Here is a 21,904-nt window from a genome sequence, read left to right on the forward strand (position 1 = left end):
TTTTTGGGCCACACCCGGCATTGCTCAGGGATTACTCCTGCCTGTCTGCTCAGAAATAGCTACTGGCAGGCACGGGGGACCATATGGGACACCGAGATTCGAACCAACCACCTTTGGTCCTGGATAGGCTGCTTGCAAGGCAAACGCCGCTGTGCTATCTCTCTGAGCCCCCAAATATTCTTTACAACCTGCTCTCCCACTTTCATTGTTAATCTACTTACGTCACTCATGGTGATTTGGTTTACTCTGGAGAGCAAAATGTCTGGAGTATCGGGCATAACATGAATGGAGGTCTTGTCTTTGTCCCATTTCTCTGTGTAGAGCCTCTGCAACGAAGAAGGGAAGGCATGTGAAACATCATATAACAGTACTATCAAGAGGAAAAAAACATCTTCAGGAGAGAAAAGGTCAACTCTGATATTAGAAAACAAGATAGTATGAAGAGGGACTGGCAAACTACTCTCAATGAGGAAAAAAAAACTATGAAGCCAGGGAGCCATCTTCCTGGAAACAAACAGCATTAAATTAGTGGCTGGAGTGGGTCGGGTACTTGCCTTAATGTGACTGACCTAGGTTCAATACTTGGCAATCATATAGTCCCCAAACCAACCAGGAGTAATCTCTGAGCCAGAAATATCTCCTGCACACTGCCAGTTGTGGCAGCAACAATAAAAAAAAAACAAACAAGCAAACAAACAAACAAAACCGAGAAAAAAATCAAGCCCCAAACTCATACAATATGGATGTTCTGTAGCATCATCGGCATGGTGTTAAGACACAGATTAAGCCAACACAGGATTTTTCCCAGAGCCATTGAGCTGGATGGTAACAATCTACCATTATCATAACCATGAGCACTGCAGGACTGACCAACACAAGTACACTCAGGGCCCGAAATTTCGGCAGGAAAAAGCAGACTAACCTTGTTCATAGTTAGCTTGTTACTTTTGTTAAGTGCTTGTTCCATAGTGTCCATGGAATACGTATACTTCAGCTTCTCAGGGTGCTGGCGATACTTCTTCTCACTAAGAATCTCTCCTGCTTTCTTCGCTTTCTCCACCTCTAGAGAATCTATGGGGACCCAGCCAATTCCTCTCATCCAGTTAGTGAAGTCTGCTTTGTACAGATTCTTTACAGGAAAAAAAAATTGTTATCAGCAAGTGTCAGTGTTTGGTTTTCTTCAAGTAGGTAATATTCTCATAATTGAGAAGGGAAAAAAAGAAGGGATTCAGGGGCAATAAACTGCTTTTTATATTCTCATCTTTTAGGGTACCACATTTTTAAAATCAGTTGTTTTTCTGGTTTAAATGTCTCTAAAGAATTATTTTCCTTGGGAAAAAGTACAGGATTTTATACTGAAGGCATATTATGTAGCATTCTTCTTAACTACATCTTACATTTGGTTTAGTGATGACATAACTAAACCAAGAAAAAAGTTAAATAATATATAGTCCAAATCAATGAAATTAGAAAATTCTTTTTAAAACTTTATTTATTGATTGATTAATCAATTGATTGGTTTCTGGGCCACATCTGGCCATGCAAGGGTTACTCCTGGCTCTACGCTCAGAAATCGCCCCTGGCAGGCTGGGGGAACAAATGGAATGCCGGGAATAGAACCGGGTTTCTCCCAGGTCAGCTACAAGCAAGACAAATACCCTACCCTGTGCTTATCTCTCCACCCCCAAATTAGAAAATTCTTAAGTTCCGGAGGGGGCCCCTAATTTACTGACTCTGGCCAGGTTTCTAATGATTGCCTCGTTCTTGTTCTTACCCCCTACCAACTACATGAATTAACTAATTTTAGGTCAACCAACTGTGGAATACTACGTACATCACTTTGATTCTGCATGACATTTCTGGAGTGCTCCATATTCATGGCATCGGGCAAGAGAGTGTAGTTGTGGAAGGGCTGTTTATAGTTGGCATTAGTAGCAACCTCCTGAGATTTCTTTGCAGCCGTCACACTGAACATATCCAATGGTATATGGTATCTGGTCTTGGTGGCTTCATACCCCTTTTTGTACTCACGATCTGACTGTATTTTGGCAACATTCATGTAGTGAACCAGCTTAGGGTCATCCTGAATGCTAAGAAATCCAATATGCTTGCCTTTAGCTTTCTCATGAGCTTCCTTGTATTTGAACTATATGGAAAAGAGGCAGGCAAAAGTTTGGTAGGGTAAATTTTAGGAAACACTAATATATATAAATAATATATATAAAAACAAAGTACACAGACGTCAAGTTAGTCAGAACCTAGATAATTTCTAATTCTTTTTTATTATAAAATAAACTACAGCAAAATATTTCTAATTGATAGTCTTGAAAAATGAAGGACATTCTTGCAATAATAATTTTCAGACACAAAACAGAAAAGAGCTGGAAGTTACAGCTCACCTCAGGAAGCTCACCACAAAGAGTGATGAGTTTAGTTAGAGAAATAACTACATTTTGAACTGTTCTAATAATGAGAATGTATGAGGGAAATGGAAAGCCTGTCTAGAGTACAGGCGGGGGTTGGGTGGGGAGGAGGGAGATTTGGGACATTGGTGATGGGAATATTGCACTGGTGATGGGTGGTGTTCTTTACATGACTGAAACCCAAACACAATCATGTATGTAATCAAGGTGTTTAAATAAAATATAAAAAAATAAATATTCTATAGAGATAATTAGGAATAGAATAAACTATAATTTATACCATAGTTATCCATAAGTATATACTTTAAATGTGTACAAAGATTTCAAACATTTGTTTATAAAGCATACAGTATATATTTTTCTATCTTGTTTCTATTCTTAGTTTGTATTATCATATAAACAATTTTCATAATTATAAGTAACTTTATCAGTTTATAAAATCCCTAATACAAATATATAAGGGCTATGAACTTGAAATAAATATTTATTGTATCTAGATGATATATACAGTATACAGAAATACAACCATTTGAAAAATAATGAGCAAATTAAAAAATTAATTTAGTCTGTCATTTTTTTCTGGTTTTAGAAATGTTAGATATTTTTGTTTTGAAATTACATTATTAAAAACTGGTATTCTTGAGGCCAAAGCAATAGTACAATTGTCTTGCACACAACCCAATCGGGTTCAATCTTTCGCACCTTGTATTGTTCTCTGAGCCCTGCAGGAATGAGCCATGAGCACTGCTGGTGTAGCCCAACCCATCCCCCAATTTATTAAATAAAGCATAAAATATGATTTTTTTAAATTTTTTGTTTGATTTGTGGGCACACCTGGCTGTGTTCTGCGCTTACTCCTAGTTCTGAGTTCAGGGAACACTCCTGATGGAACTCAGGGAATTATATAGCACTAGGAATTGAACCCTGCTCTTTGGCATGCAAGGTAAGTGTCTTACTTGATGTATTATCTTCCTGGCCCTGCCAAATTGTATTTTTTTAATTAAAGCAAATTTAATAAAACTTATTATGTGACGGCTTTATTCTTGATAAAGTCCAAATGAAAAGCAGTTTACAGGTTCAACAATGTATTCAGTGGCAAGTATATCATTTAAATGTATAAAAATCTGGGTTCTAGGCAACCACCAAGAAAAGCAAAACAAAAGCAGTTTTCAAGTTCATGGTAATAATACTAAGAAAATTTCAACTAATTTATACCTGTAAAATTTTTTTTCTTTTGCATTAGGTATTTATTATGGTCTTATATAGAGACCCTTTTAGAAAGGCCTTTTCCTTTTTATAATTAAAAATTTACTCTTCCAATGAGTCATAATAATATTTGTAACAACTGAATTAAGTTTTAAAATAAAAAAGCATTGAAATAAAATACTGGTTAGAACAGTAGGAAACATTCTTATGATTTCTTTATCTATTTCTTATATAGTTTATCTAGTCTCATATATCAAATAAAGGTTTATATATAGTTTGTTAATTTTAAATATTACTTACATCACTAGCAATATTCCTTGAACTCTTTGCAGCAACAATGGGAATTGCATCTGGTCTCAAATCATAGCCCTTTGCAAGGGTTTTCTTCCAATCTGCTTTATAATAAGCCTGGAGAAGGAGGAGAAAGAATAATTTATTATTCAACATGAGAAAGGAATAAAATGAGTCTAAAATCCTTTATATAAATTTTGTAATATATCCCTTACCACTAAAATAATTCGTGGAATTCTATTAGTTATTAATTCATTCTTTATCAGATTTCTTTAAAAATTATCATTATGCTATATGATCTTAGCCACCTTAAGAAATATATGCATGTATGCATAACAAAGTAATGGAAAGACAATGTTTTGAATGTGGATAACAAAAAATTTTAAGTTTTTCCCTATTTTTTAGTATCTCGAACTTTTCTCTAAATATAAAGATAATACTTAGGGTATTTGTGTTTTGAGTTTGTTTTGGTTTAATTTTGTTGGGTGTTTTGGTGATAGTATGTTTCAAAGTTACAGAATATATGGAATTTAAATTTTACAAATTAAAAACAGTATCATTCATCTTCAGTTAATGTTGTTTTCATGTCAGGTGGTATACTTCGAAAGGTACCATGGAGTGGAGGAAGGTCATTTGATGTCAAGGATTGATGCAAGGCATGTGCTCTGCCATTTGAGTTACATTCCCACATCCCTTGTCTGGATTAATGTTTAAAATATTATTCACAGAATCAGGAAAAAATTTTAAAATAAATTAAAGGAATAAAAATATGTTCCTAAAACAATGAAATCAAGCCATAACAATGTGGCTAGAATTAGAAAATACCATGTTAAGTGAAGTGAGACAAAAGAAGAAAGACTAACACAGGATGATCTCATTTAAATGTGGTATGTAGAATAATTGGATGATAAAATGAAATGTAATGCAGAAAAATATAAATGTAGATCATCCTTAACCCCAGAACTTAGGGAGGAGAAAGTCAGAGAGGGAAAGAAATTAAGACGGGAGGGAAGAAAAGAAAAAGAAGTAAATGGGGAACAGGGGCCAGAAGTTCAGTAATATTGGTGATGGAGGAGAGTGGTGTAGCTATAAACCCAAAGCACAGACTCAACAACACTGAAAATATGAGAACTAAGTTGCAACCACAAACTTTGTCATGTGTCTGTCAAGACAGCAGGTATGAGGTAGTGGAGATGAGTAGTACGGGTGTGAAGGATGAAGGAGTACAAGTGATGAGAGTTGACACTATTTGTAGGTTTAGTATTGGTGGTATTGGTATGCCTAAATTTTAACTATCAATAAATTTATAAATCATGGCTCTTTAACTAAATAAAATTTGTTTTAAAACATGAAGTTATCAGTAAAAATAAAAAAGAGTTCCAGAATTATTTATCTGTAAAAATAAAAAGAGTTCCCAAAATGCTTATTTGCAGGATAAAAAAGAAGCCAAAAACTTTAAAAAGAATGACTAAAGCTAAGACTAATGTTAATGACTAAAGCTAAATTCATTTTAGAAATTAGCAACTTTTTAAATTAAGGTTTGACCATGTTTTAAAATTAGAATTTTCTTAACTTCTTAAAAAGCGAAAGGAAACAATTTAAACATCGTGCTCAACAAGTGTCAACATAGGCTAATTTTATAAAAAAATTTTTTTCTAAGGAAAATTATATTAAACTTCTTGAGAAGTTTTAACTAATAACTAAGTTATTAGTTGCACAAATACTTATTAAAGATTAGGCAACAACTTATTTTCAATCTCATTTGTTTCATTTTTAAAAATTAAGCATAACTACTCATATTTAAACATTAGTAATTCTGAGCCACTAGTTGAGGAAAATTTGCATTAAGTAAGCTTCCAGTAGCTTCTATAATAAGGTTCCAATCAGGAGAATCAGACTTCACAGAATTTGCTTTCTTTTAAATTCTCCTGGTAGGGGCCAGAGTGATAGTACTCTTGTCTTTTGCTCTGCCAACCCAGTTTGGATCCTTTGCACCCCAATCCCTGCAGTAATCACTCACAGCAATGTCAGGTATGAACCTCTAAAATAAATAAATAAATAAATAAATAAATAAATAAATAAATAAATAAATAAAAATAAAATAAATAAAATAAATGGAATAAAATATAAAATAAATTAATTAAATAAAATAATAAGGTAAGATAAGATAAAATAATAAAATAAAATAATAAAATTCTCAGGATAAGAGTGCTGCAGAGCTCAAAGAAAGAGTCACACTGGCAGTAGGACTGGCAGTGGGTCAGATACTTACATCACTCATGTTGAGAGCGTTGACTTTGGCTTGAATGAACTGTGGCAATTCAGGGTCCATGGTGTACTTGTGCTTCAGCTTTTCTCCCTCCACCTTATAATTCAACTAAAAACAAAGGAAAAATGCAAAGTTAATCAGCTGACAAAAAGTTTGTATGTTTCATCAAACACATGCCTTGGCTACCTTTTCCACTTGAAGGCAAATACCTGCCCTTTTCTGCAAATGGGGTATTGGGGAACATATTCATTTGTTCATTCCACTTGTATTTATAGAGGGCACATTGTGCAGTAAGGTTAACATTTAAACTTGGTGAAGAGGTAAATCAGAATCATTTTTTGGACCTCATAGCATAGTGAAGAAGACAGATAGAATAAATTGCCAGATGGAACTGAAGGTGGAGATGTAAACAGAATTGGGATAGAAACAGGATGCTCTCTCTCTCTCTCTCTCTCTCTCTCTCTCTCTCTCTCTCTCTCTCTCTCTCTCTCTCTCTGTAACATTTATACCCAAATTTGAATGCAGGGCAGAGTATAGGCCCTTTCTGGGTAGAAAAAGCAGCATCTAAAGCCTTGGGTAGGTAGTTCCAGCTCATGGGGCTGAAAATACCAACTCACGGAGAGCACCAGAAAGATTGGGAAAGATGGAAAAGTCCATTTTGTTGTTGTTGTTAAGGATTATTTTTTTATTTAATCACCATGGTTACAAGGTTGCTCATAATACTTTTTTTTTCCCACAGATAAAGTTGTTCGTGTCTGAGTTACAGTAGTAGGATGGAAGAGAGCATCAGAGAGGATGAGAGGGAAACTGGGAACATTGGTGGCACTGGTGCACTGGTGAAAGTTGATGTACTTTGTATTATTACGGTAACTCAATTTTGTTTAGGATATTTAATGCTTTCTCTAAACTCTTTCTATGTCTCCTTCCTAAGTTTACAAAGCCAAAAACTGTCTCTAGAGATTATCAAATGTCTCCTGAGGGCAAAATTTCTCCCAAGAATAGTTGTTCTCAATCTATTATATTTTAAGTTTTTAATAAGCAGTAATAACACAATTTTAATATTTTACATCAATATAGATTTAGTAAAAAGGACAATCTTTGTAAAACATTTTAAAGTTATTCTTTTTAAATGAATATTTCTTTTTTAATATATTCTTTAATATTTTTGATAATAATTTCTTTAAGCACCATGGTTACAAGCATGTTCATAATTGGGTTTCAGCCATAAACTGCACACACCCTCTTCACCAATGTAACTCTTCTGCTACCAATGTCCCCCATTTTCCTCCTCATTCATTCCCTTCCTGTCTTTAATACAGGCACTGTATTTCTCTCTATCATTGTCATGGTAGTTGTTAGTGTAGTTATTTCTCTAACTGCACTCACCATTCTTTATAGTAAGTTTCATATATGGGCTTATTAGTCTGGCCCTTATCTCTATTGTCTCTGGGAACTATAACTAGTTTCTTTTATTTTTCTTTAATCCCACAGATGAGTGAGACCTTTTCAGCCAAGTAAACGAATTGAAATTTTTTTTTTCATTTTTTGCTTTTTGGATTATGTTGGCGCCTCTCAGGGAGTACTCCTAGCTCTGTGCTCAGAAATTATTCCTGGCAGGCTTGGAGGGGCCATATGAGATGCCAGGATCATATGGCCATGTGCAAGGCTAACAAATGCCCTATCCACTGTGCTATCATTTGGCCCCAAATTGAAGCTTGATTTAAGTTCTAGAGAAGTAACTAAAAAGCTTCACATTAAGAGAGATATGATTTATGTCTTCAGATGGCCTATCTGATGGTGGCTGGACCCCAAGCAGGAATGCAACCATTAGTTTATTCTAAGTGTCCACAGGACATATGGATGGATACCTGAGTTTAAATAGAAGCCATCCATGAAGATGACTGTCAGACTAAGGACTAGACTTAATTCTAGTATGACTGTGAGAGTTTTATGCTGGGATGATCACTATAGAAATTGCCAGATTTCAGGAACTGGGTAGATGTCAATGGTAGTTATGGGATGCAGAAGACTTATTTTTATAAAATGTGAGTTTTTTCCTGGCTAACTGGAGAAACATTGAGGACACTTTAATAAATATAAAAGAGATAAGAAGAGAATGACACTTTTATATCACTAAACTAGCTCTTAATTTGGAATCATCTGAAGCACAGATGGGACTGAACTTGAAAGGCAAAATCCACATGTAATTCTTAAATCTGAGTCAAGTAAAGCATTTCCCCAGATACCAGGATCTGGAGCCCAATACACTGAATGGCTTCTTCATTCTTCCCTTTGACTCACTGATCTCTCTCCAGATGGTTATTTTCCAGAAAGTATTTTCCCAGAGCTCAGAAAACACCAAATGAGGTGAAGCCCAGAGAATTGTAACTGGCCACTGATCAAGACTCAGATTCCAGAAAGAACTGAACTCAAATGAGATTCCATATGACTAAAGTAAATTTCTGGGTCAGTGAGATAGTACAGAGAACAGAATGTTTGCTTTGCGTACACCTGACTCATGTTCTATTCCCAGCACCCAATATGATCCCTTGAGCTCCACCAGGAGTGATCCCTGAGCACAGAGCCAGGAGTAATCCCTGGGCATAGTCTAAAATCAACAAAAAATTAAATGATAAAAATAATTTAAATTGCTGTTTCTTCCTTACCTGCTGCCCGCCCCCCATGATTATGGAGCTATTATGCAAGAGAATTAGGACATTGTTGACTTTCATCATGTTACTAAGTAAAATTGTTGTAACTCAGAGCAACAAAGAGTTGGTTTGCAATTCTGACAAAATCATAACAATGATAGCGATAGTTTTATGACATATGTAGAATGGATCTGCTTATAAATAGCACATTTGAAAGCCTAGGCAAATTGGATACATCCTTCTTGCTCCCCTGTTCTCCTTATGTTAGAGTTCCAAGCTGCTTTAGAAATAAACTTTTATAATTCATTTTGGAAAACAATTTATTTGCTTATCTAGATGCTCTCTGGCATCAGGTATTGAGATGAAAGTGTATCAGAGAGCTGGGTCAGAGGAATTATTCATGAACAAACTTATTGTAAAGGAAACTACTTACATCACTTAGCTGCTTTGTGTTCTGTTGAGCCAAAACCATGCCCATGGAATCAGGCACACTTGTGAATTTGATGGTATCTGGTTGCTGTCGATATTTCCTCTCATTTAGTGCTTCTCCTGCTTTCTTGACCTTCTCAACCTCCAGAGAACCAATAGGGATCCATCCAATTCCTTTGAAGAAGCTGTTATACTCATCTTTATAAGCATTCTGTCAAACATTAATATCAAATTAGAAGAGGTCATAGAGAATACATAAGGAATATTTCTAAAAGCTGCAGGGGATATTAAGAGCTATAAACACTAGGTCATCACAATTTTGTCTGTAATATAAAGCAATTCTTGGCCCAGATAGAGAGTATAGGTGCTTGCCTATAAGATGCTTGCCCTTCATGCATTGACTCTAATTCCATCCCTGGCACTACATATTGTCTATTAAACAGCACCAAGAATGAACCCTGAGCAAAGAATAAGATCACTGAGTCAAGAATAAGCTCTGAGCACAGCCTGGTGTGTCTCCAAAATAAACCAACAAAAAAGAGTTCTATTGGTAAGAGTGCATTATACTATACAATCTGGGCCATGTATTTTCATGAATGCTATTTTAAAAACTACATCTCTTTTCATTTTGATTTAAATAAAAAATTTCCAACTTTGAATTTTATCCATAATGTCCACTTAGGATTTTCTTGTTCTTAATTGGAATGGAAAGTGACATTTTCATTGCACAACAATAAATTTCTTCCCATCACAGAGGATGTTTCTTATAAAAATCCCGCAGAAGGAAATGTCTTGAATATTAAACACCTTCCCCATGCTGCTCTCTATGGATCATGCTGCAGTCATAAAATCTTCCTGGATCATTTTGGATGACTCATTACATTGAATTACATGGATCAGAATGTGACCTTCAACTAAAAAAAAAAGAAACTTGAAAAGTAAGGTGGATGCTCCCAGTTTGCATTATAGTTATCTCCTTTGAAGCAAGTCTATCAGGAGCAAGCATTTCCTATTTTTGAGAATCAAAGTGGATGTTATCATTAGTTTATACTATAATTTACCTTTTATTCATATCAAGATAATGGCAAAACTTACAATGTGGCATAGAAAACCAATAAAAACTTATATGTCTTCCATGTCTTTGCTATGTTTTCAACAAAGATTAGTGATTTTAAAGTACATTGTCCAAATATACTGTGAGGTCTATGAAAACAGGAAGAAGTGGTCATCCCTAATGCACCAACTTCTCTGGGTCTGCAGAATGATTGTATATACTTACATCACTTTGAATTTGGTTCACATTCCGGGTATGCTCAAGACTCAGGGCATCAGGTAAGTATGTATAATGATGTATTGGCTGTTTGTAGTTAACGTTTGTGGCAACATCCTGGGCCATCTTTGCAGCTGTAATGCTAACCATGTCTCCAGGTGTATGATAGCTGGTTTTTGTGTTTTCATAGTTCTTCTTATATTCACGATCAGATTGCAACTTCGCCACATTCATATAATGGACTAGCTTGGGATCATCTTGGAGGCTTCTAAAACCGACTTGCTTTCCTTTTGACTTCTCATAAGCTTCCTTGTATTTATACTGCAGAAGGAGAATTTAATTAGCAGCATTCTCAGTACTAATAACATTAGGTGCAGCAATTTTTTTTTCCTACAATTCAGCACATTCTAAGTTTCTGGAAGAAGTTATAAGAAATGCAAGACACATCATAGGTCCCAATGCAGCAAGTTCAGAGTGAAAGTATTTACTTTCAAATCTGCTAGATTATAAATGAGTGTTCTTATAAATTCAAAACACTTTCTTTTCTTTCTATGAATTCAACAATGATTGGTATATAGGACTTTATTTATAGTCAGAATAATTTTACATAATATAAATATAATACATTCTAAATATAAAAATCAATATCTCTTGCCCTTTCAAGGGTTGTAAAATTTTCTAATTCTATGCAATTCTATATTCACGGGACATTAAAAATGAATAAGAAACCTTCCATTTTCTACTCCAATTGTAAATTTAGAGGCTGCACAGGCAGGAAACTAGTCTTTTACCTACTCTATTTTAAGCAGCTACTCTTCAAACTCCCCAGAGAACAACTGTGAATGAATCAAAGAATTACAGGTGGGGCTGGAAAAATAGCACAGCAATAGGACATTTGCTTTATATGAGGCCAACCCAGGACGAACCTGGGTTCAATCCCTGGCATCCCATATGTCCCATGAGCCTTCCAGTATCAATTTCTGAGTGCAGAGTTAGGAATAACCCCTGTGTGCTTCTGGGTGAGTCCCCAAAACAAAAACAAACAAACTACAGGTAAGGCAGGAACCCCTGTGGGCTTTCTCCACAGCTGGATGGGCTGGAGATTAAGCTCTACTATAATTCGTCAAACCCCCCCTTGTTATACAAGAAAATTCAAATCTACCTAAATGCTGAAGATTCTCTGCTCATGTTCCTTAAAGTCTAAACTAAACGTTTAATAGCAAAGAGATTACCAAGAAAATTCTAAGCATGTTAGAAAAAGCTTTGTGGTAGTGAAATACTGATAATGTATTTAATGTTTTTAATGTACTTAATGTTTTTACTGTCTTCTTAAATGAGAAATATTTTTATAATTTTATATTTATTTAACCATCATAATTACAAACATGTTTATAGTGGGGTTTCAGTTATAAAATAGAACACCCCCCTACACCAGTGCAACCTTCTCACCAATAATGCCCCCATATGTCTCCTACCACAACCATGTCTGTCTTCCAGACATTCTATTTCACTCACTCACTCACTTATTCACTCAATCACTCACTCACTCACTCACTCACTCACTCACTACCATTGTCATGATAGTTGTTATTATAGTTATTTCTCTAACTACACTGATCACACTTGTGGTAAGCTTCATATCATGGGCTGCTCCTTCCAGCCCTCATCTCTATTGTCTGAGAGTATTATAACAATAATGTCTTTTATTTTCCCTAAATCTCACAGATGAGTGAGACTATTTTGTGTCTATCACTCTCCCTCTGACTTATTTAACTCAGCATAATAGTTTCCATGTCCATCCAAGTATAGAAAATTTCATGACTTCATTTTCCCTGATAGTTGCATTGTATTCTATTGTGTATATGTACCACAGTTTCTTTAGCCAGTCAACTGTTATTGCCGGGTATCTGGGTTATTTCCAGAATCAGGCTACTATAAATATAATTGCAATGAATATAGGTGTGCATAAGGCAATTTTGTATTGTGCTATTTGTTCCTAGGGTATATCCCTAAGAGTGGTATAACTGGATCATATGGGAGCTCAATTTTCAGTATTTTGAGGAGTCTCCATATTGTTTTCCATAAAGGCTGGACTAGATGGCATTCCCACCAGCAGTGAATGAGAGTTCCTTTCTCCCCATATCCCTGACAGCACTGGTCTTGTTTTTTTGTGATGTGTGCCAGTCTCTGTAGTGTGAGATGGTACCTCATTGTTGTTTTGATTTGCATCTTCCTGATGATTAGTGATGTGGAGCATTTTTTCACGTGCCTTTTGGCCATTTGTATTTCTTCTTTGAGGAAGTGTCTATTCATTTCTTCTTTCCATTTTTTAATGGGGTAAAATTTTTTCTTGTTAAATTCTGTCAGTACCTTGTATATCTTAAATATTATCTCCTTATCTAATGAGTATTGGGTAGTTTCCATTTACAACGGAAATGTGGGTGGCCTTTGTATCCTAGTTACTATTCCTTTAAGGTACAGAAGCTTCTCAGCTTAATATAGTCCCATTTATTTATCTCTGCTTCCATTTTGTTTGGGCAGTGGTGTTTCCTCTTTTAAGATTCCTTTAGTTGCAATGTTATGGAGTGTATTTACCTACATGTTGTTCTATATATTTACTTTATGGTTCCAGGTTTGACATGTCAAGGTATTTAATCCATTTTGATTTAACTTTGTGCATATTGTTAAATGGAGGTCAGAGTTCACTTTTGTGCATGTGGCTGACCAGTTGTCCCATCATCATTTGTTAAAGAAGTTTTCCTTGTTCCATTTTGCTTTTCTTGCCCCTTTACCAAAGATTAATTGATTGCATGTCTGGGGAATATTCTCTGAATACTCAAGTCCTATGTTTAGGAGTGTTATTTCTTCCTATTGTGCATATCCCTTGATTATTACAAAATGCTCATCTTTGTCCCTTATAACTTTTTTAGTCTAAAGTTTATGTCATCTGATATTAATAATGGCCACTCTGGCTTTTTTAAGGGAGTTTTTTGCTTGGGTGATTGTCCTCCGAACTTTGATTTTGAGTCTATGTTTGTTCTGACTATTCAGATGTGTTTCTTGTAGGCAGTAAAATATTGGATTCAACTTTTTTTGTTGTTGTTTGTTTTAGGTTACACCCAGCGGTACTCAGGGCTTATTCCTAGCTCTGTGCTCAGATATCGCTCCTAGCAGGCATAGGGATGCTGGGATTCAAAACATGGTCCGTCCTGAATCAGCTGAGTGCAAGGCAAATATTCTACCACTGTGCTAATTCTCTGGCACTTGGATTCAGCTTTTTTGATTCATTTTGCCACTCTTGTGTTTCTTAACTGGTGCATTGTGTTTCTTAACTGGTGCATTTAGTCCATGGACATTGAGAGATAATTGTCATATGATCTAGTGTCATCTTTGTGTAGAAGTTTGGTATGTCTGTTGGTCTATCTTGTCTTAAAGTAGACATTTCATTTTTTTCTTTTAAGGGTTGTTTTGAGTCTGTAAAGTTTCTGAGCTATTGTTTATCCATGAAGCTATGTATGCTTTCTTCAAACCTGAATGTGAGTCTGGCTGGGTGAAGTATTCTAGGTGAAGTATTCATTTCATTGAGTTTTGTCACTACATACCAACATGCCTTCTGGCCTTCAGGTTTTCTGTGACAGGTCTGCTGTAAATCTTTTTTTTTTTTTTTTTTTTTTGGTTTTTGGGCCACACCCAGTAACTCTCAGGGGTTACTCCTGGCTATGCGCTCAGAAGTTTCTCCTGGCTTGGGGGACTATATGGGACACTGGGGGATCGAACCACAGTCCGTCCAAGGTTAGCGCAGGCAAGGCAGGCACCTTACCTTTAGCGCCACCGCCCGGCCCCCTGTAAATCTTAAGGATGCTCCTTTGAAAGTAATTTCCCTTTTTGATCTTCTGCTTTCAGTATTCTGTCCCTATCTGTGGCAATTGTCATTTTGTCTAGTATGGGCCTTGTGATATTTTTCTTGGGTCTCCATAAGCTGTTACTCTTCTGGCATGCAGGATTTGGTTGCATGCACTCTTTAGCTCTGGGAGTTTCTGTGCAATGATATCCTTGACTGTTGATTCTTCCTGGGGATTTTTCTCCTGGGTCTCTGGGACTCCAATGATTCTTATATTGTTTCTGTTGAGTTTATCAAAGACTTCTAATGTTATCTGTTCACATTCTTTAGGATTTTTTTCATTGTCTGATTATTTGCTTTAAGGTTCTTTTCCAGTCTCTTCTGTTGTATGAAGTTGATATGCATGTCATCTTCCAGCTCTTTGGTTTAGTCCTCAGCTGCTGTTACTGTGTTGCAGAGACTTTCAAATGAGGTTTACATTTTACCTAAAAGTTTTCAGTCCTGTTATTTTAGTTTGGAATTTTTTCATTTCTATTTTCATATCTTCTTGATTATTATTTGTGGCTTGTTCAGCTCAATCTATGCTTTCTTTGAGTTTTATGAACATTCTCTATATTTCTTCTTTATACTCCTTATCTGAGAGGCTAAATTGGTGGTTGGCACTTTTCAGGTCATCAGAACTGCCACCTTCATTTTCTTATGCATGGTGTTAGCCTGTGTTGTTTCCCCATTGTCACACTTATAGTGTGATGTTTTATATGTGTTGTGCTGGAGATGTTTGCAGCAGTTAAGTGAAGCAAAGCCATTGTGCTCTTCTGGCTTTGCTCTTCGTGGGCAGTAATAGTTCATCTCTGTTGTCTAGGACGCAGGAACTCTTCTGGGTTGGGTGGTTTATGGCCCAGCATGCAGTAAGGTAAAGGCTGTTCAAAATGTCTCCTGTGTGCTAAAGTCACAGCTAAAGTCTCAAATGAGAAATGAATCATTATAATGTACATACCTCTGGGGAATATATTTCCTGTGCCCACCTCACCTACAAGGAAAGCTGTAGAAATGTATGTCTCCATTTCCTATGTGGTCTTTATACCTGGCTGATTCTTTCTCACTTCTCCAACCTAGATCATAACCCCAGGAATAGTGTGACTATGCAATCCATGGGACATTGGTGTATTGGGAAATGATACTTTGTAAAAACACCATGGGAAGATGTTTACACTTAGACTTTCTTTCCATTACAAATGAAATGAGCCATAATTTACATAAATTTGAATTGTATCTAGAAAAAAAGGGATCTGTCCTATTTGCTTTATAAAATCTGTACATCTTATATAACATCTTTTCAATCTTCTTAATGCAACTTGAAGGCAAGAAAGAAGTCATCTGAATTTGATGTGTTGGTGTCAGGGTGTTCCCACTGAAAATAAATATGAGCTGTCAGGCAAATATGCCAGGAAGGTAATTCAGGCTATGAATCAGGGGAGAAGAATGCTATCAGATTTATAACAGCTATACCACATGGGGTCAAGTGAAAAAAATCCCAGAAATATTAAAGTGACAGCTTTTCAAAAATAATATTGTATGAAGAATGTGAATATCACTCTTCAACATATTGTTTCTAACATGCTATCATGTAAGCAAGCACACATTTGATTATTTTTCAAAAAGGTAATCATTAGTATTTTCACCTTAAATTTTTACTTACATCACTGGCGATATTTCTGGATGCTTTTGCTGCAGCAATGGGAATAGCATCCCCCAGCACATTGTTGCCTTTGGCTATTAAGTCATGCCAATCCCGTTTATAACAGACCTGATATGAAAAAGGAAAAAACAGGTCAGCAAACTGTGCATTAATCAGTTGAAAGGAATTCCTAACTACTGGGATTACCTTGTCACTTTCCAGATAAAAGCTAAAGGAATCCTACAGCCCATGATGTTGGAGAAAGTCACCTTAGCACAATGTCACACTTTATAAAGCATGAAATTATTGTACTCAGCACCAACTATTCACCCACATAATATCTATTGAAGAGCAAAGCAGCATCTTAGGTGAGAAGACATTTGTTTTATTTTTCTGCAGGATAAAAACCTCCTGCAAAGGCAAAACTAAATAAACTAAGAGGGAATGTTAAAGTCATAGAAGTAAACAAAATATAGACAGAATGTTAGAACTTGGAGAGTTTCCAGCCCTTGAAAGGGTCAACTCAACAGATACAGAATCATTATCATGTGATATAGCCCAACAAAATCCATTTGGAAAACTAACTTAAATCATTTTCAAGACTCCATTAAATTATAAATTTCTATAGTTTTATCATCATGTCTATATTTCTCACCAACCCAAATCTGACTTACATCACTTATATTGTAAGCATTGCACTTGGCCTGGACAAACTCTGGGAGATCTGGACTCATTGTATATTTATGCTTCACATCTTCTGCTTTAGCTTTGTATAAGATCTGCAAAATACAAGCACACAAAGACCAATACATTAGTACAATAAGGAAAATGCATTTTGAGCAGTTACTAGAATGATTTTTAGCATAATCTTTTATTATTTCCATTGTTTAAAATTATCAAAGGCAGGGGCTGGAGCAGTGGTGCAAAGCAGTAAGGTGTCTGCCTGCACGCCCTAGCCTAAGATGGACTGTGGCATCCCATATGGTCCCGCAAGCCAGAAGGTATTTCTGAGTTCACAGCCAGGAATAATTCCTGAGCATCACTGGGTGTGGCCCAAAACAAACAAACAAACAAAAATTATCAAAGGCAGCTTACTATTTTAAAGAAACTCAAACATCTTATCTTTAGAAAGACTCTTTAACTACGTATTCACACACGAAAAAATCTTCAGGAAATAATTTTTTTCAAGAGGTGAGAGGCAAATAGTCTCATTCATTGCAGCACTATTTACCATAGCAAGATTCTGGAAACAACCCAAACACAATCATGTATGTAATCATGTATGTGTTTAAATAATAATAATAATAATAATAATAATAATAATAAAAAGACTCTGGAAACAGCCAAGATACCCTTCAACAGATGAATGGCTAAAGAAACTATGGTACATATACACAATGGAATATTATGCAGCTGTCAGGAGAGATGAAGTCATGAAATTTTCCTATACATGGATGTACACGGAATTTATTATGCTGAGTGAAATAAGTCAGAGAGAGAGAGAGAGAGACGCAGAATGGTCTCACTCATCTATGAGTTTTAAGAAAAATGAAAGACATTCTTGCAATAATAATTTTCAGACACAAAAGAGAAAAGAGCTGGAAGTTACAGCTCACCTCAGGAAGCTCACCACAAACAGGGATGAGTTTAGTTAGAGAAATAACTACGTTTTAAACTATCCTAATAATGAGAATGTACGAGGGAAATAGAAAGCCTGTCTAGAGTACAGGCGGGGGTTGCGTGGGGAGGAGGGAGATTTGGGACATTGGTGATGGGAATGGTGCACTAGTGATGGGTGGTGTTCTCTACATAACTGAAATCCAAATATAATCATGTATGTAATAAAGTTGGTTAAATAAAAAAAAGATTAAAAAACCTACTATGAATAGTCCAAAACCCAAAACCAAGCCTACTCTTTTCTAATGAAATTAATTATTCTATTAGTCTTGTTTCTTTTTAATTTGGTCTTTATTCTCATCAAAGATAAAATTGCATTAGAATGAGTCTTTCACTTCTGTTAAAAACTTTTAATTTATAAATAAATTAGTAAAAGCATGTGTTCCTTCATAATATGAAGACACATATTTAAGCCCCGTTTTTCATTTCATATATATCCTATTTTAATTTTCTTTAAAAAAAAACTGAAAGACATAGCACAATGGGTAAGGCCTTGCAAACTTCTGATTTGGGTTCAATCGCTGGCATTCCATTTGGTTCCCTGAGCACTGCCAGGAATAAATCCTAAATGAAGAGTCAGGAGTAACCCCTGAACATTACCAGGTGGCTCAAAAAAAAATCTCTAAAGACAAGTTTGGTGTATCAAAGAGTTGAAGGAACATTAGTTCATTACATCCTTAAGGGTAAAAGATGTAGCCTAGTGGTAGAGTCCAAGTTTATATATATGAGGTATCTAGGGTCAATTTTGGCATATATATACACATTTTTAGTAATTCATAAATAAAGTAAAATTTCTGAACATCTACTTCTTAATACAATTCCTAGTAATCAGAAAATGTTCAGAAATTTTAAAGGTAGTTGAAAAGGAAGATATAATGAAAAGGAACATAAAAACTAAATCAGGAAAAAAGGGAAAATATTAGTGTCTAAAATAAAAATAAAGAAAATTATTTTATTAAATAAATATTATAACCATTTTAAAAACAATATACTGGCTTCAAAGAAAATGAACGGTGTTGTGGGGTTTTGTTTTGACTTTTTTTGGTTTGAGAGACACAACTGGAGAAGCTTAGGGTTTACCCCTGGCTCTGCATTCAGGAAATGCTCCTGGCAATGCTGTGGGACCATATGGTATACCAGAGTTATTCAGGTCAGTAAATGCCCAGCAGGGGAAAGTGCCTTATCTGCTGTTCTATTGCTCCAATCTCAAAATCAAAATTTTGAACCTCTCTTTTCTTCAGCCTATTCCTCTAGTGCTTCTCTTTGGTTATACTTACATCACTGACTTGTTGAGTGTTCTGTTTTGCTTGGACCATAACTGGGGAGTCAACAATGCTGGTAAATTTGAGTGTGTCTGGATGTTGCCTGTATTTCTTTTCATTCAGGGCATCACCTGCTTTTTTAACTTTTTCTACATCAAGACTGCCAATAGGTATCCAGCCGATGCCTTTCATCCAGGTATTGTAGTCTTCTTTGTAGGCATTCTGCAGCAAATAAATAAGTAAATAAATAGATACAAAATTTAAAATGGAGTAAGCATCGCAGGTCCCTGTCATGGGCTCAGTCCTGGAAGGCTCTGATCTTAGGGGGAAGCAGGGCTAAGAGTAAACGTCACTTACATCACTCTGTATGTGCATCATGTTTTTAGACAATTCCAGGTCCATGGCATCAGGCAGGTAGGTGTAGTGATGTAGTTGATGTTTATAGTTGACATTGCTGACTGTATCCTGTGCTTTCTTAGCTGCCACCACATTGAACATATCATGGGGTGTGTTGTATTTAGTTTTTGTTTTCTCATAATCTTTCTTATACTCTCTATCTGACTGTAACTTAGCCACATTCATATAATGAACCAGTTTAGGATCATCTTGTAGACTTTGGAAGCCAACCATTTTCCCTTTGGCTTTTTCAAAATCTTTTTTGTACTGAACCTATTAGAAATAAAGGCAGACATATTTTAAGTCATTTTAAATAAGCTCAAGTAAAATCACTGCATGCAATGTAGAAACCAGAAGTAACTAGAAATACAAGAAGCTCCAAGTATTTGCAGAAGTCACAAAGAGACACAGGGTGACTTGTGTCAATTTTTCCATATCTTGGTTAAAGTAAAACAGAAAAAGAAACAATTCTGATCTAGAATGGACCCTAAAGACTGACACTTAGGGTCTGTCTGCTTATATTTCTGTGGACAGAAATTTCTGTCAGCAAAGAGAGAGAGAGAGAGAGAGAGAGAGAGAGAGATGAGCAAAAGAAAAATTCATCTACATTAAGCAAGATTCGAGACAAAATTATCACCAGGAGATAATGACTTATTTTGTAATTTGCTTCTTTATTTCAATGAAAGAAATGATGTAAATTCATGCATAAAATGTACAAAAAAATTTTAAACTAGAAGGTTCAAATAGAACTATCCAGGAAAGAGTCTACCAACATTTATGCCAAGAAAATTCACATCTGTTTTCCTTTAGTTTTGAAGCAGAATTTCTTACAACTGGGGACAATAGTCATAATGACTTCAGACAAGCTGATAGACTCTCAGTACACCTGCCTTTGTTTTACATTCACACCCACACACATACACACAACCCTTGAAAGTCCCAGTGGCACTTACATCACTTGCTGCCTGCCTAGCAGCTTTGGCAGCTTTGATGGGAATGGCATCAATTCTCAAGTCATATCCCTTCTTGCTTAAATCTTTCAAGTCAGCTTTGTACATATTCTGCAAGAAAAGTATCATTGGAATATCAATCAGAAGCTGTCTGTATAAAAGCAGTCATGGATCATTGTATTTTGCGTTTACTCTCACCTCACTGATATTATAGGCATTCACTTTAGCCTGAATGAACTGTGGCAGGTCAGCTGGCAGGTTGTATTTATGGAGCATTTCCTCTCCTTTGGCTTTGTAGGCAATCTTGAAAAGAAAAAAAAATGCATAAATTGACAAACAGTGTCAGGGAAAGGATTTCTTGGCATAGGAAATAAGCCAGAACTGACTGAATGAAAGAGGGGATTTCTATTATAAAACAATCTGTGCCATCCTCATTCACACCTGCAAAGAGCTGTAAACTTTATATCTCATAGACTTCTACCACCCAAGAGAAGTCCAAGAAAATTGGGCCAGGTCCTATCTGAGCACTGATTCAGATTAGTAAATTCTCTTGGTGGGTGCTTAGTAAATATGGATACCATTTATAAGTCAGTCCAATTTGCTGAATCAATGGCAATGATGATGAACTTAACACTTTGCCAAGTACCATGAAGGCTCAGAGGGGTGGATACATTCATGACCTGTATTATGCTTGGCAAATGATTAGGGTAGTTTATAATACATCATTTTCAATTAGCTCTGACTTAAACCATAATTGTCCAATATGTTCCTGTCTGTCACTCTAAGCCACTTAATATAGGTTTTAAGTATTTCTTGTCATCAAGTGAAGCTCTCTTACCTTTTTCTGGAAAATAACAACAAACAGCTAAACAGACAATCAGATTAATAAATCCAACACTTTAGGGGTAAACTTTAAGCAAAAATCTAGCAGAATTGTACCAATGTTCTTGTAATTATTTTATATAAAATTCTACAGTACATAACAACTAATATGGCATAAAATGTGCTTGCATTAGTTAACATTTATTAAAATACAGATTGGAATAAACTTACATCACTCCTCTGAGCCTGGTTAATTTTAGACTGAATTGTAATGGGAGCATCTTCAATGGCTGTAAACTTGAGAGTATCTGGATGCTGGCGGTATTTTTTCTGTTTGGTGAATTATAAAAAGAAAAAAATACAGTGAGGATTACTTTCATTGGGCATTACCTTTTCAAAGTCCTTGAAATTAATATTAGATGAATAAAGATGTTCCTAGTTTAAAATGTGAAAACATTAAATGCTTGGTTGGTTTTGAGGAAGATAAATACAATAACCAAAACCAATGTTTAAATAATTCGTTCACAAGGATATATGAACTGGCTTGCTCTCCAAGCTCATGTTCTTCCTTTAGTACATTGCTCGCTTGTTTGTTTCTATATTTCTTTGCTTGCTTATTTCTACTCTGGAGAAGTCTGTGTAACTCTTGATGAGATACTTCTCCTTTCTCTCCCTTTACACCTTTCTAAATAAATTTTAATAAAACCTATATTGTGGACTGGAGTGGTAGCACAGTGGT

The 21,904-nt window shown here is 35.6% G+C and overlaps 1 protein-coding gene across 1 annotated transcript in view; it reads right to left on the reverse strand.

The window, feature by feature from the left end:
• NEB (nebulin) overlaps positions 1-21,904 on the reverse strand; it is a 263,307-nt gene that overhangs the window by 186,817 nt on the left and 54,586 nt on the right. The window contains exons 28-41 of the mRNA XM_049772977.1: positions 21,397-21,495; positions 20,542-20,646; positions 20,347-20,454; positions 19,355-19,666; positions 19,013-19,219; positions 16,733-16,837; positions 16,080-16,187; positions 10,549-10,860; positions 9,274-9,480; positions 6,193-6,297; positions 3,930-4,037; positions 1,835-2,146; positions 923-1,129; positions 222-326 (exon numbers count right to left, since the gene is read on the reverse strand). Coding sequence (XP_049628934.1) covers positions 222-326; positions 923-1,129; positions 1,835-2,146; positions 3,930-4,037; positions 6,193-6,297; positions 9,274-9,480; positions 10,549-10,860; positions 16,080-16,187; positions 16,733-16,837; positions 19,013-19,219; positions 19,355-19,666; positions 20,347-20,454; positions 20,542-20,646; positions 21,397-21,495 — 2,400 coding nt within the window. The remainder of the gene's footprint in view (positions 1-221; positions 327-922; positions 1,130-1,834; positions 2,147-3,929; positions 4,038-6,192; positions 6,298-9,273; positions 9,481-10,548; positions 10,861-16,079; positions 16,188-16,732; positions 16,838-19,012; positions 19,220-19,354; positions 19,667-20,346; positions 20,455-20,541; positions 20,647-21,396; positions 21,496-21,904) is intronic.

The sequence above is a fragment of the Suncus etruscus genome, chromosome 5 (genome assembly GCF_024139225.1).
Source record: "Suncus etruscus isolate mSunEtr1 chromosome 5, mSunEtr1.pri.cur, whole genome shotgun sequence".
NCBI classification, from domain to species: Eukaryota; Metazoa; Chordata; class Mammalia; order Eulipotyphla; family Soricidae; genus Suncus; species Suncus etruscus.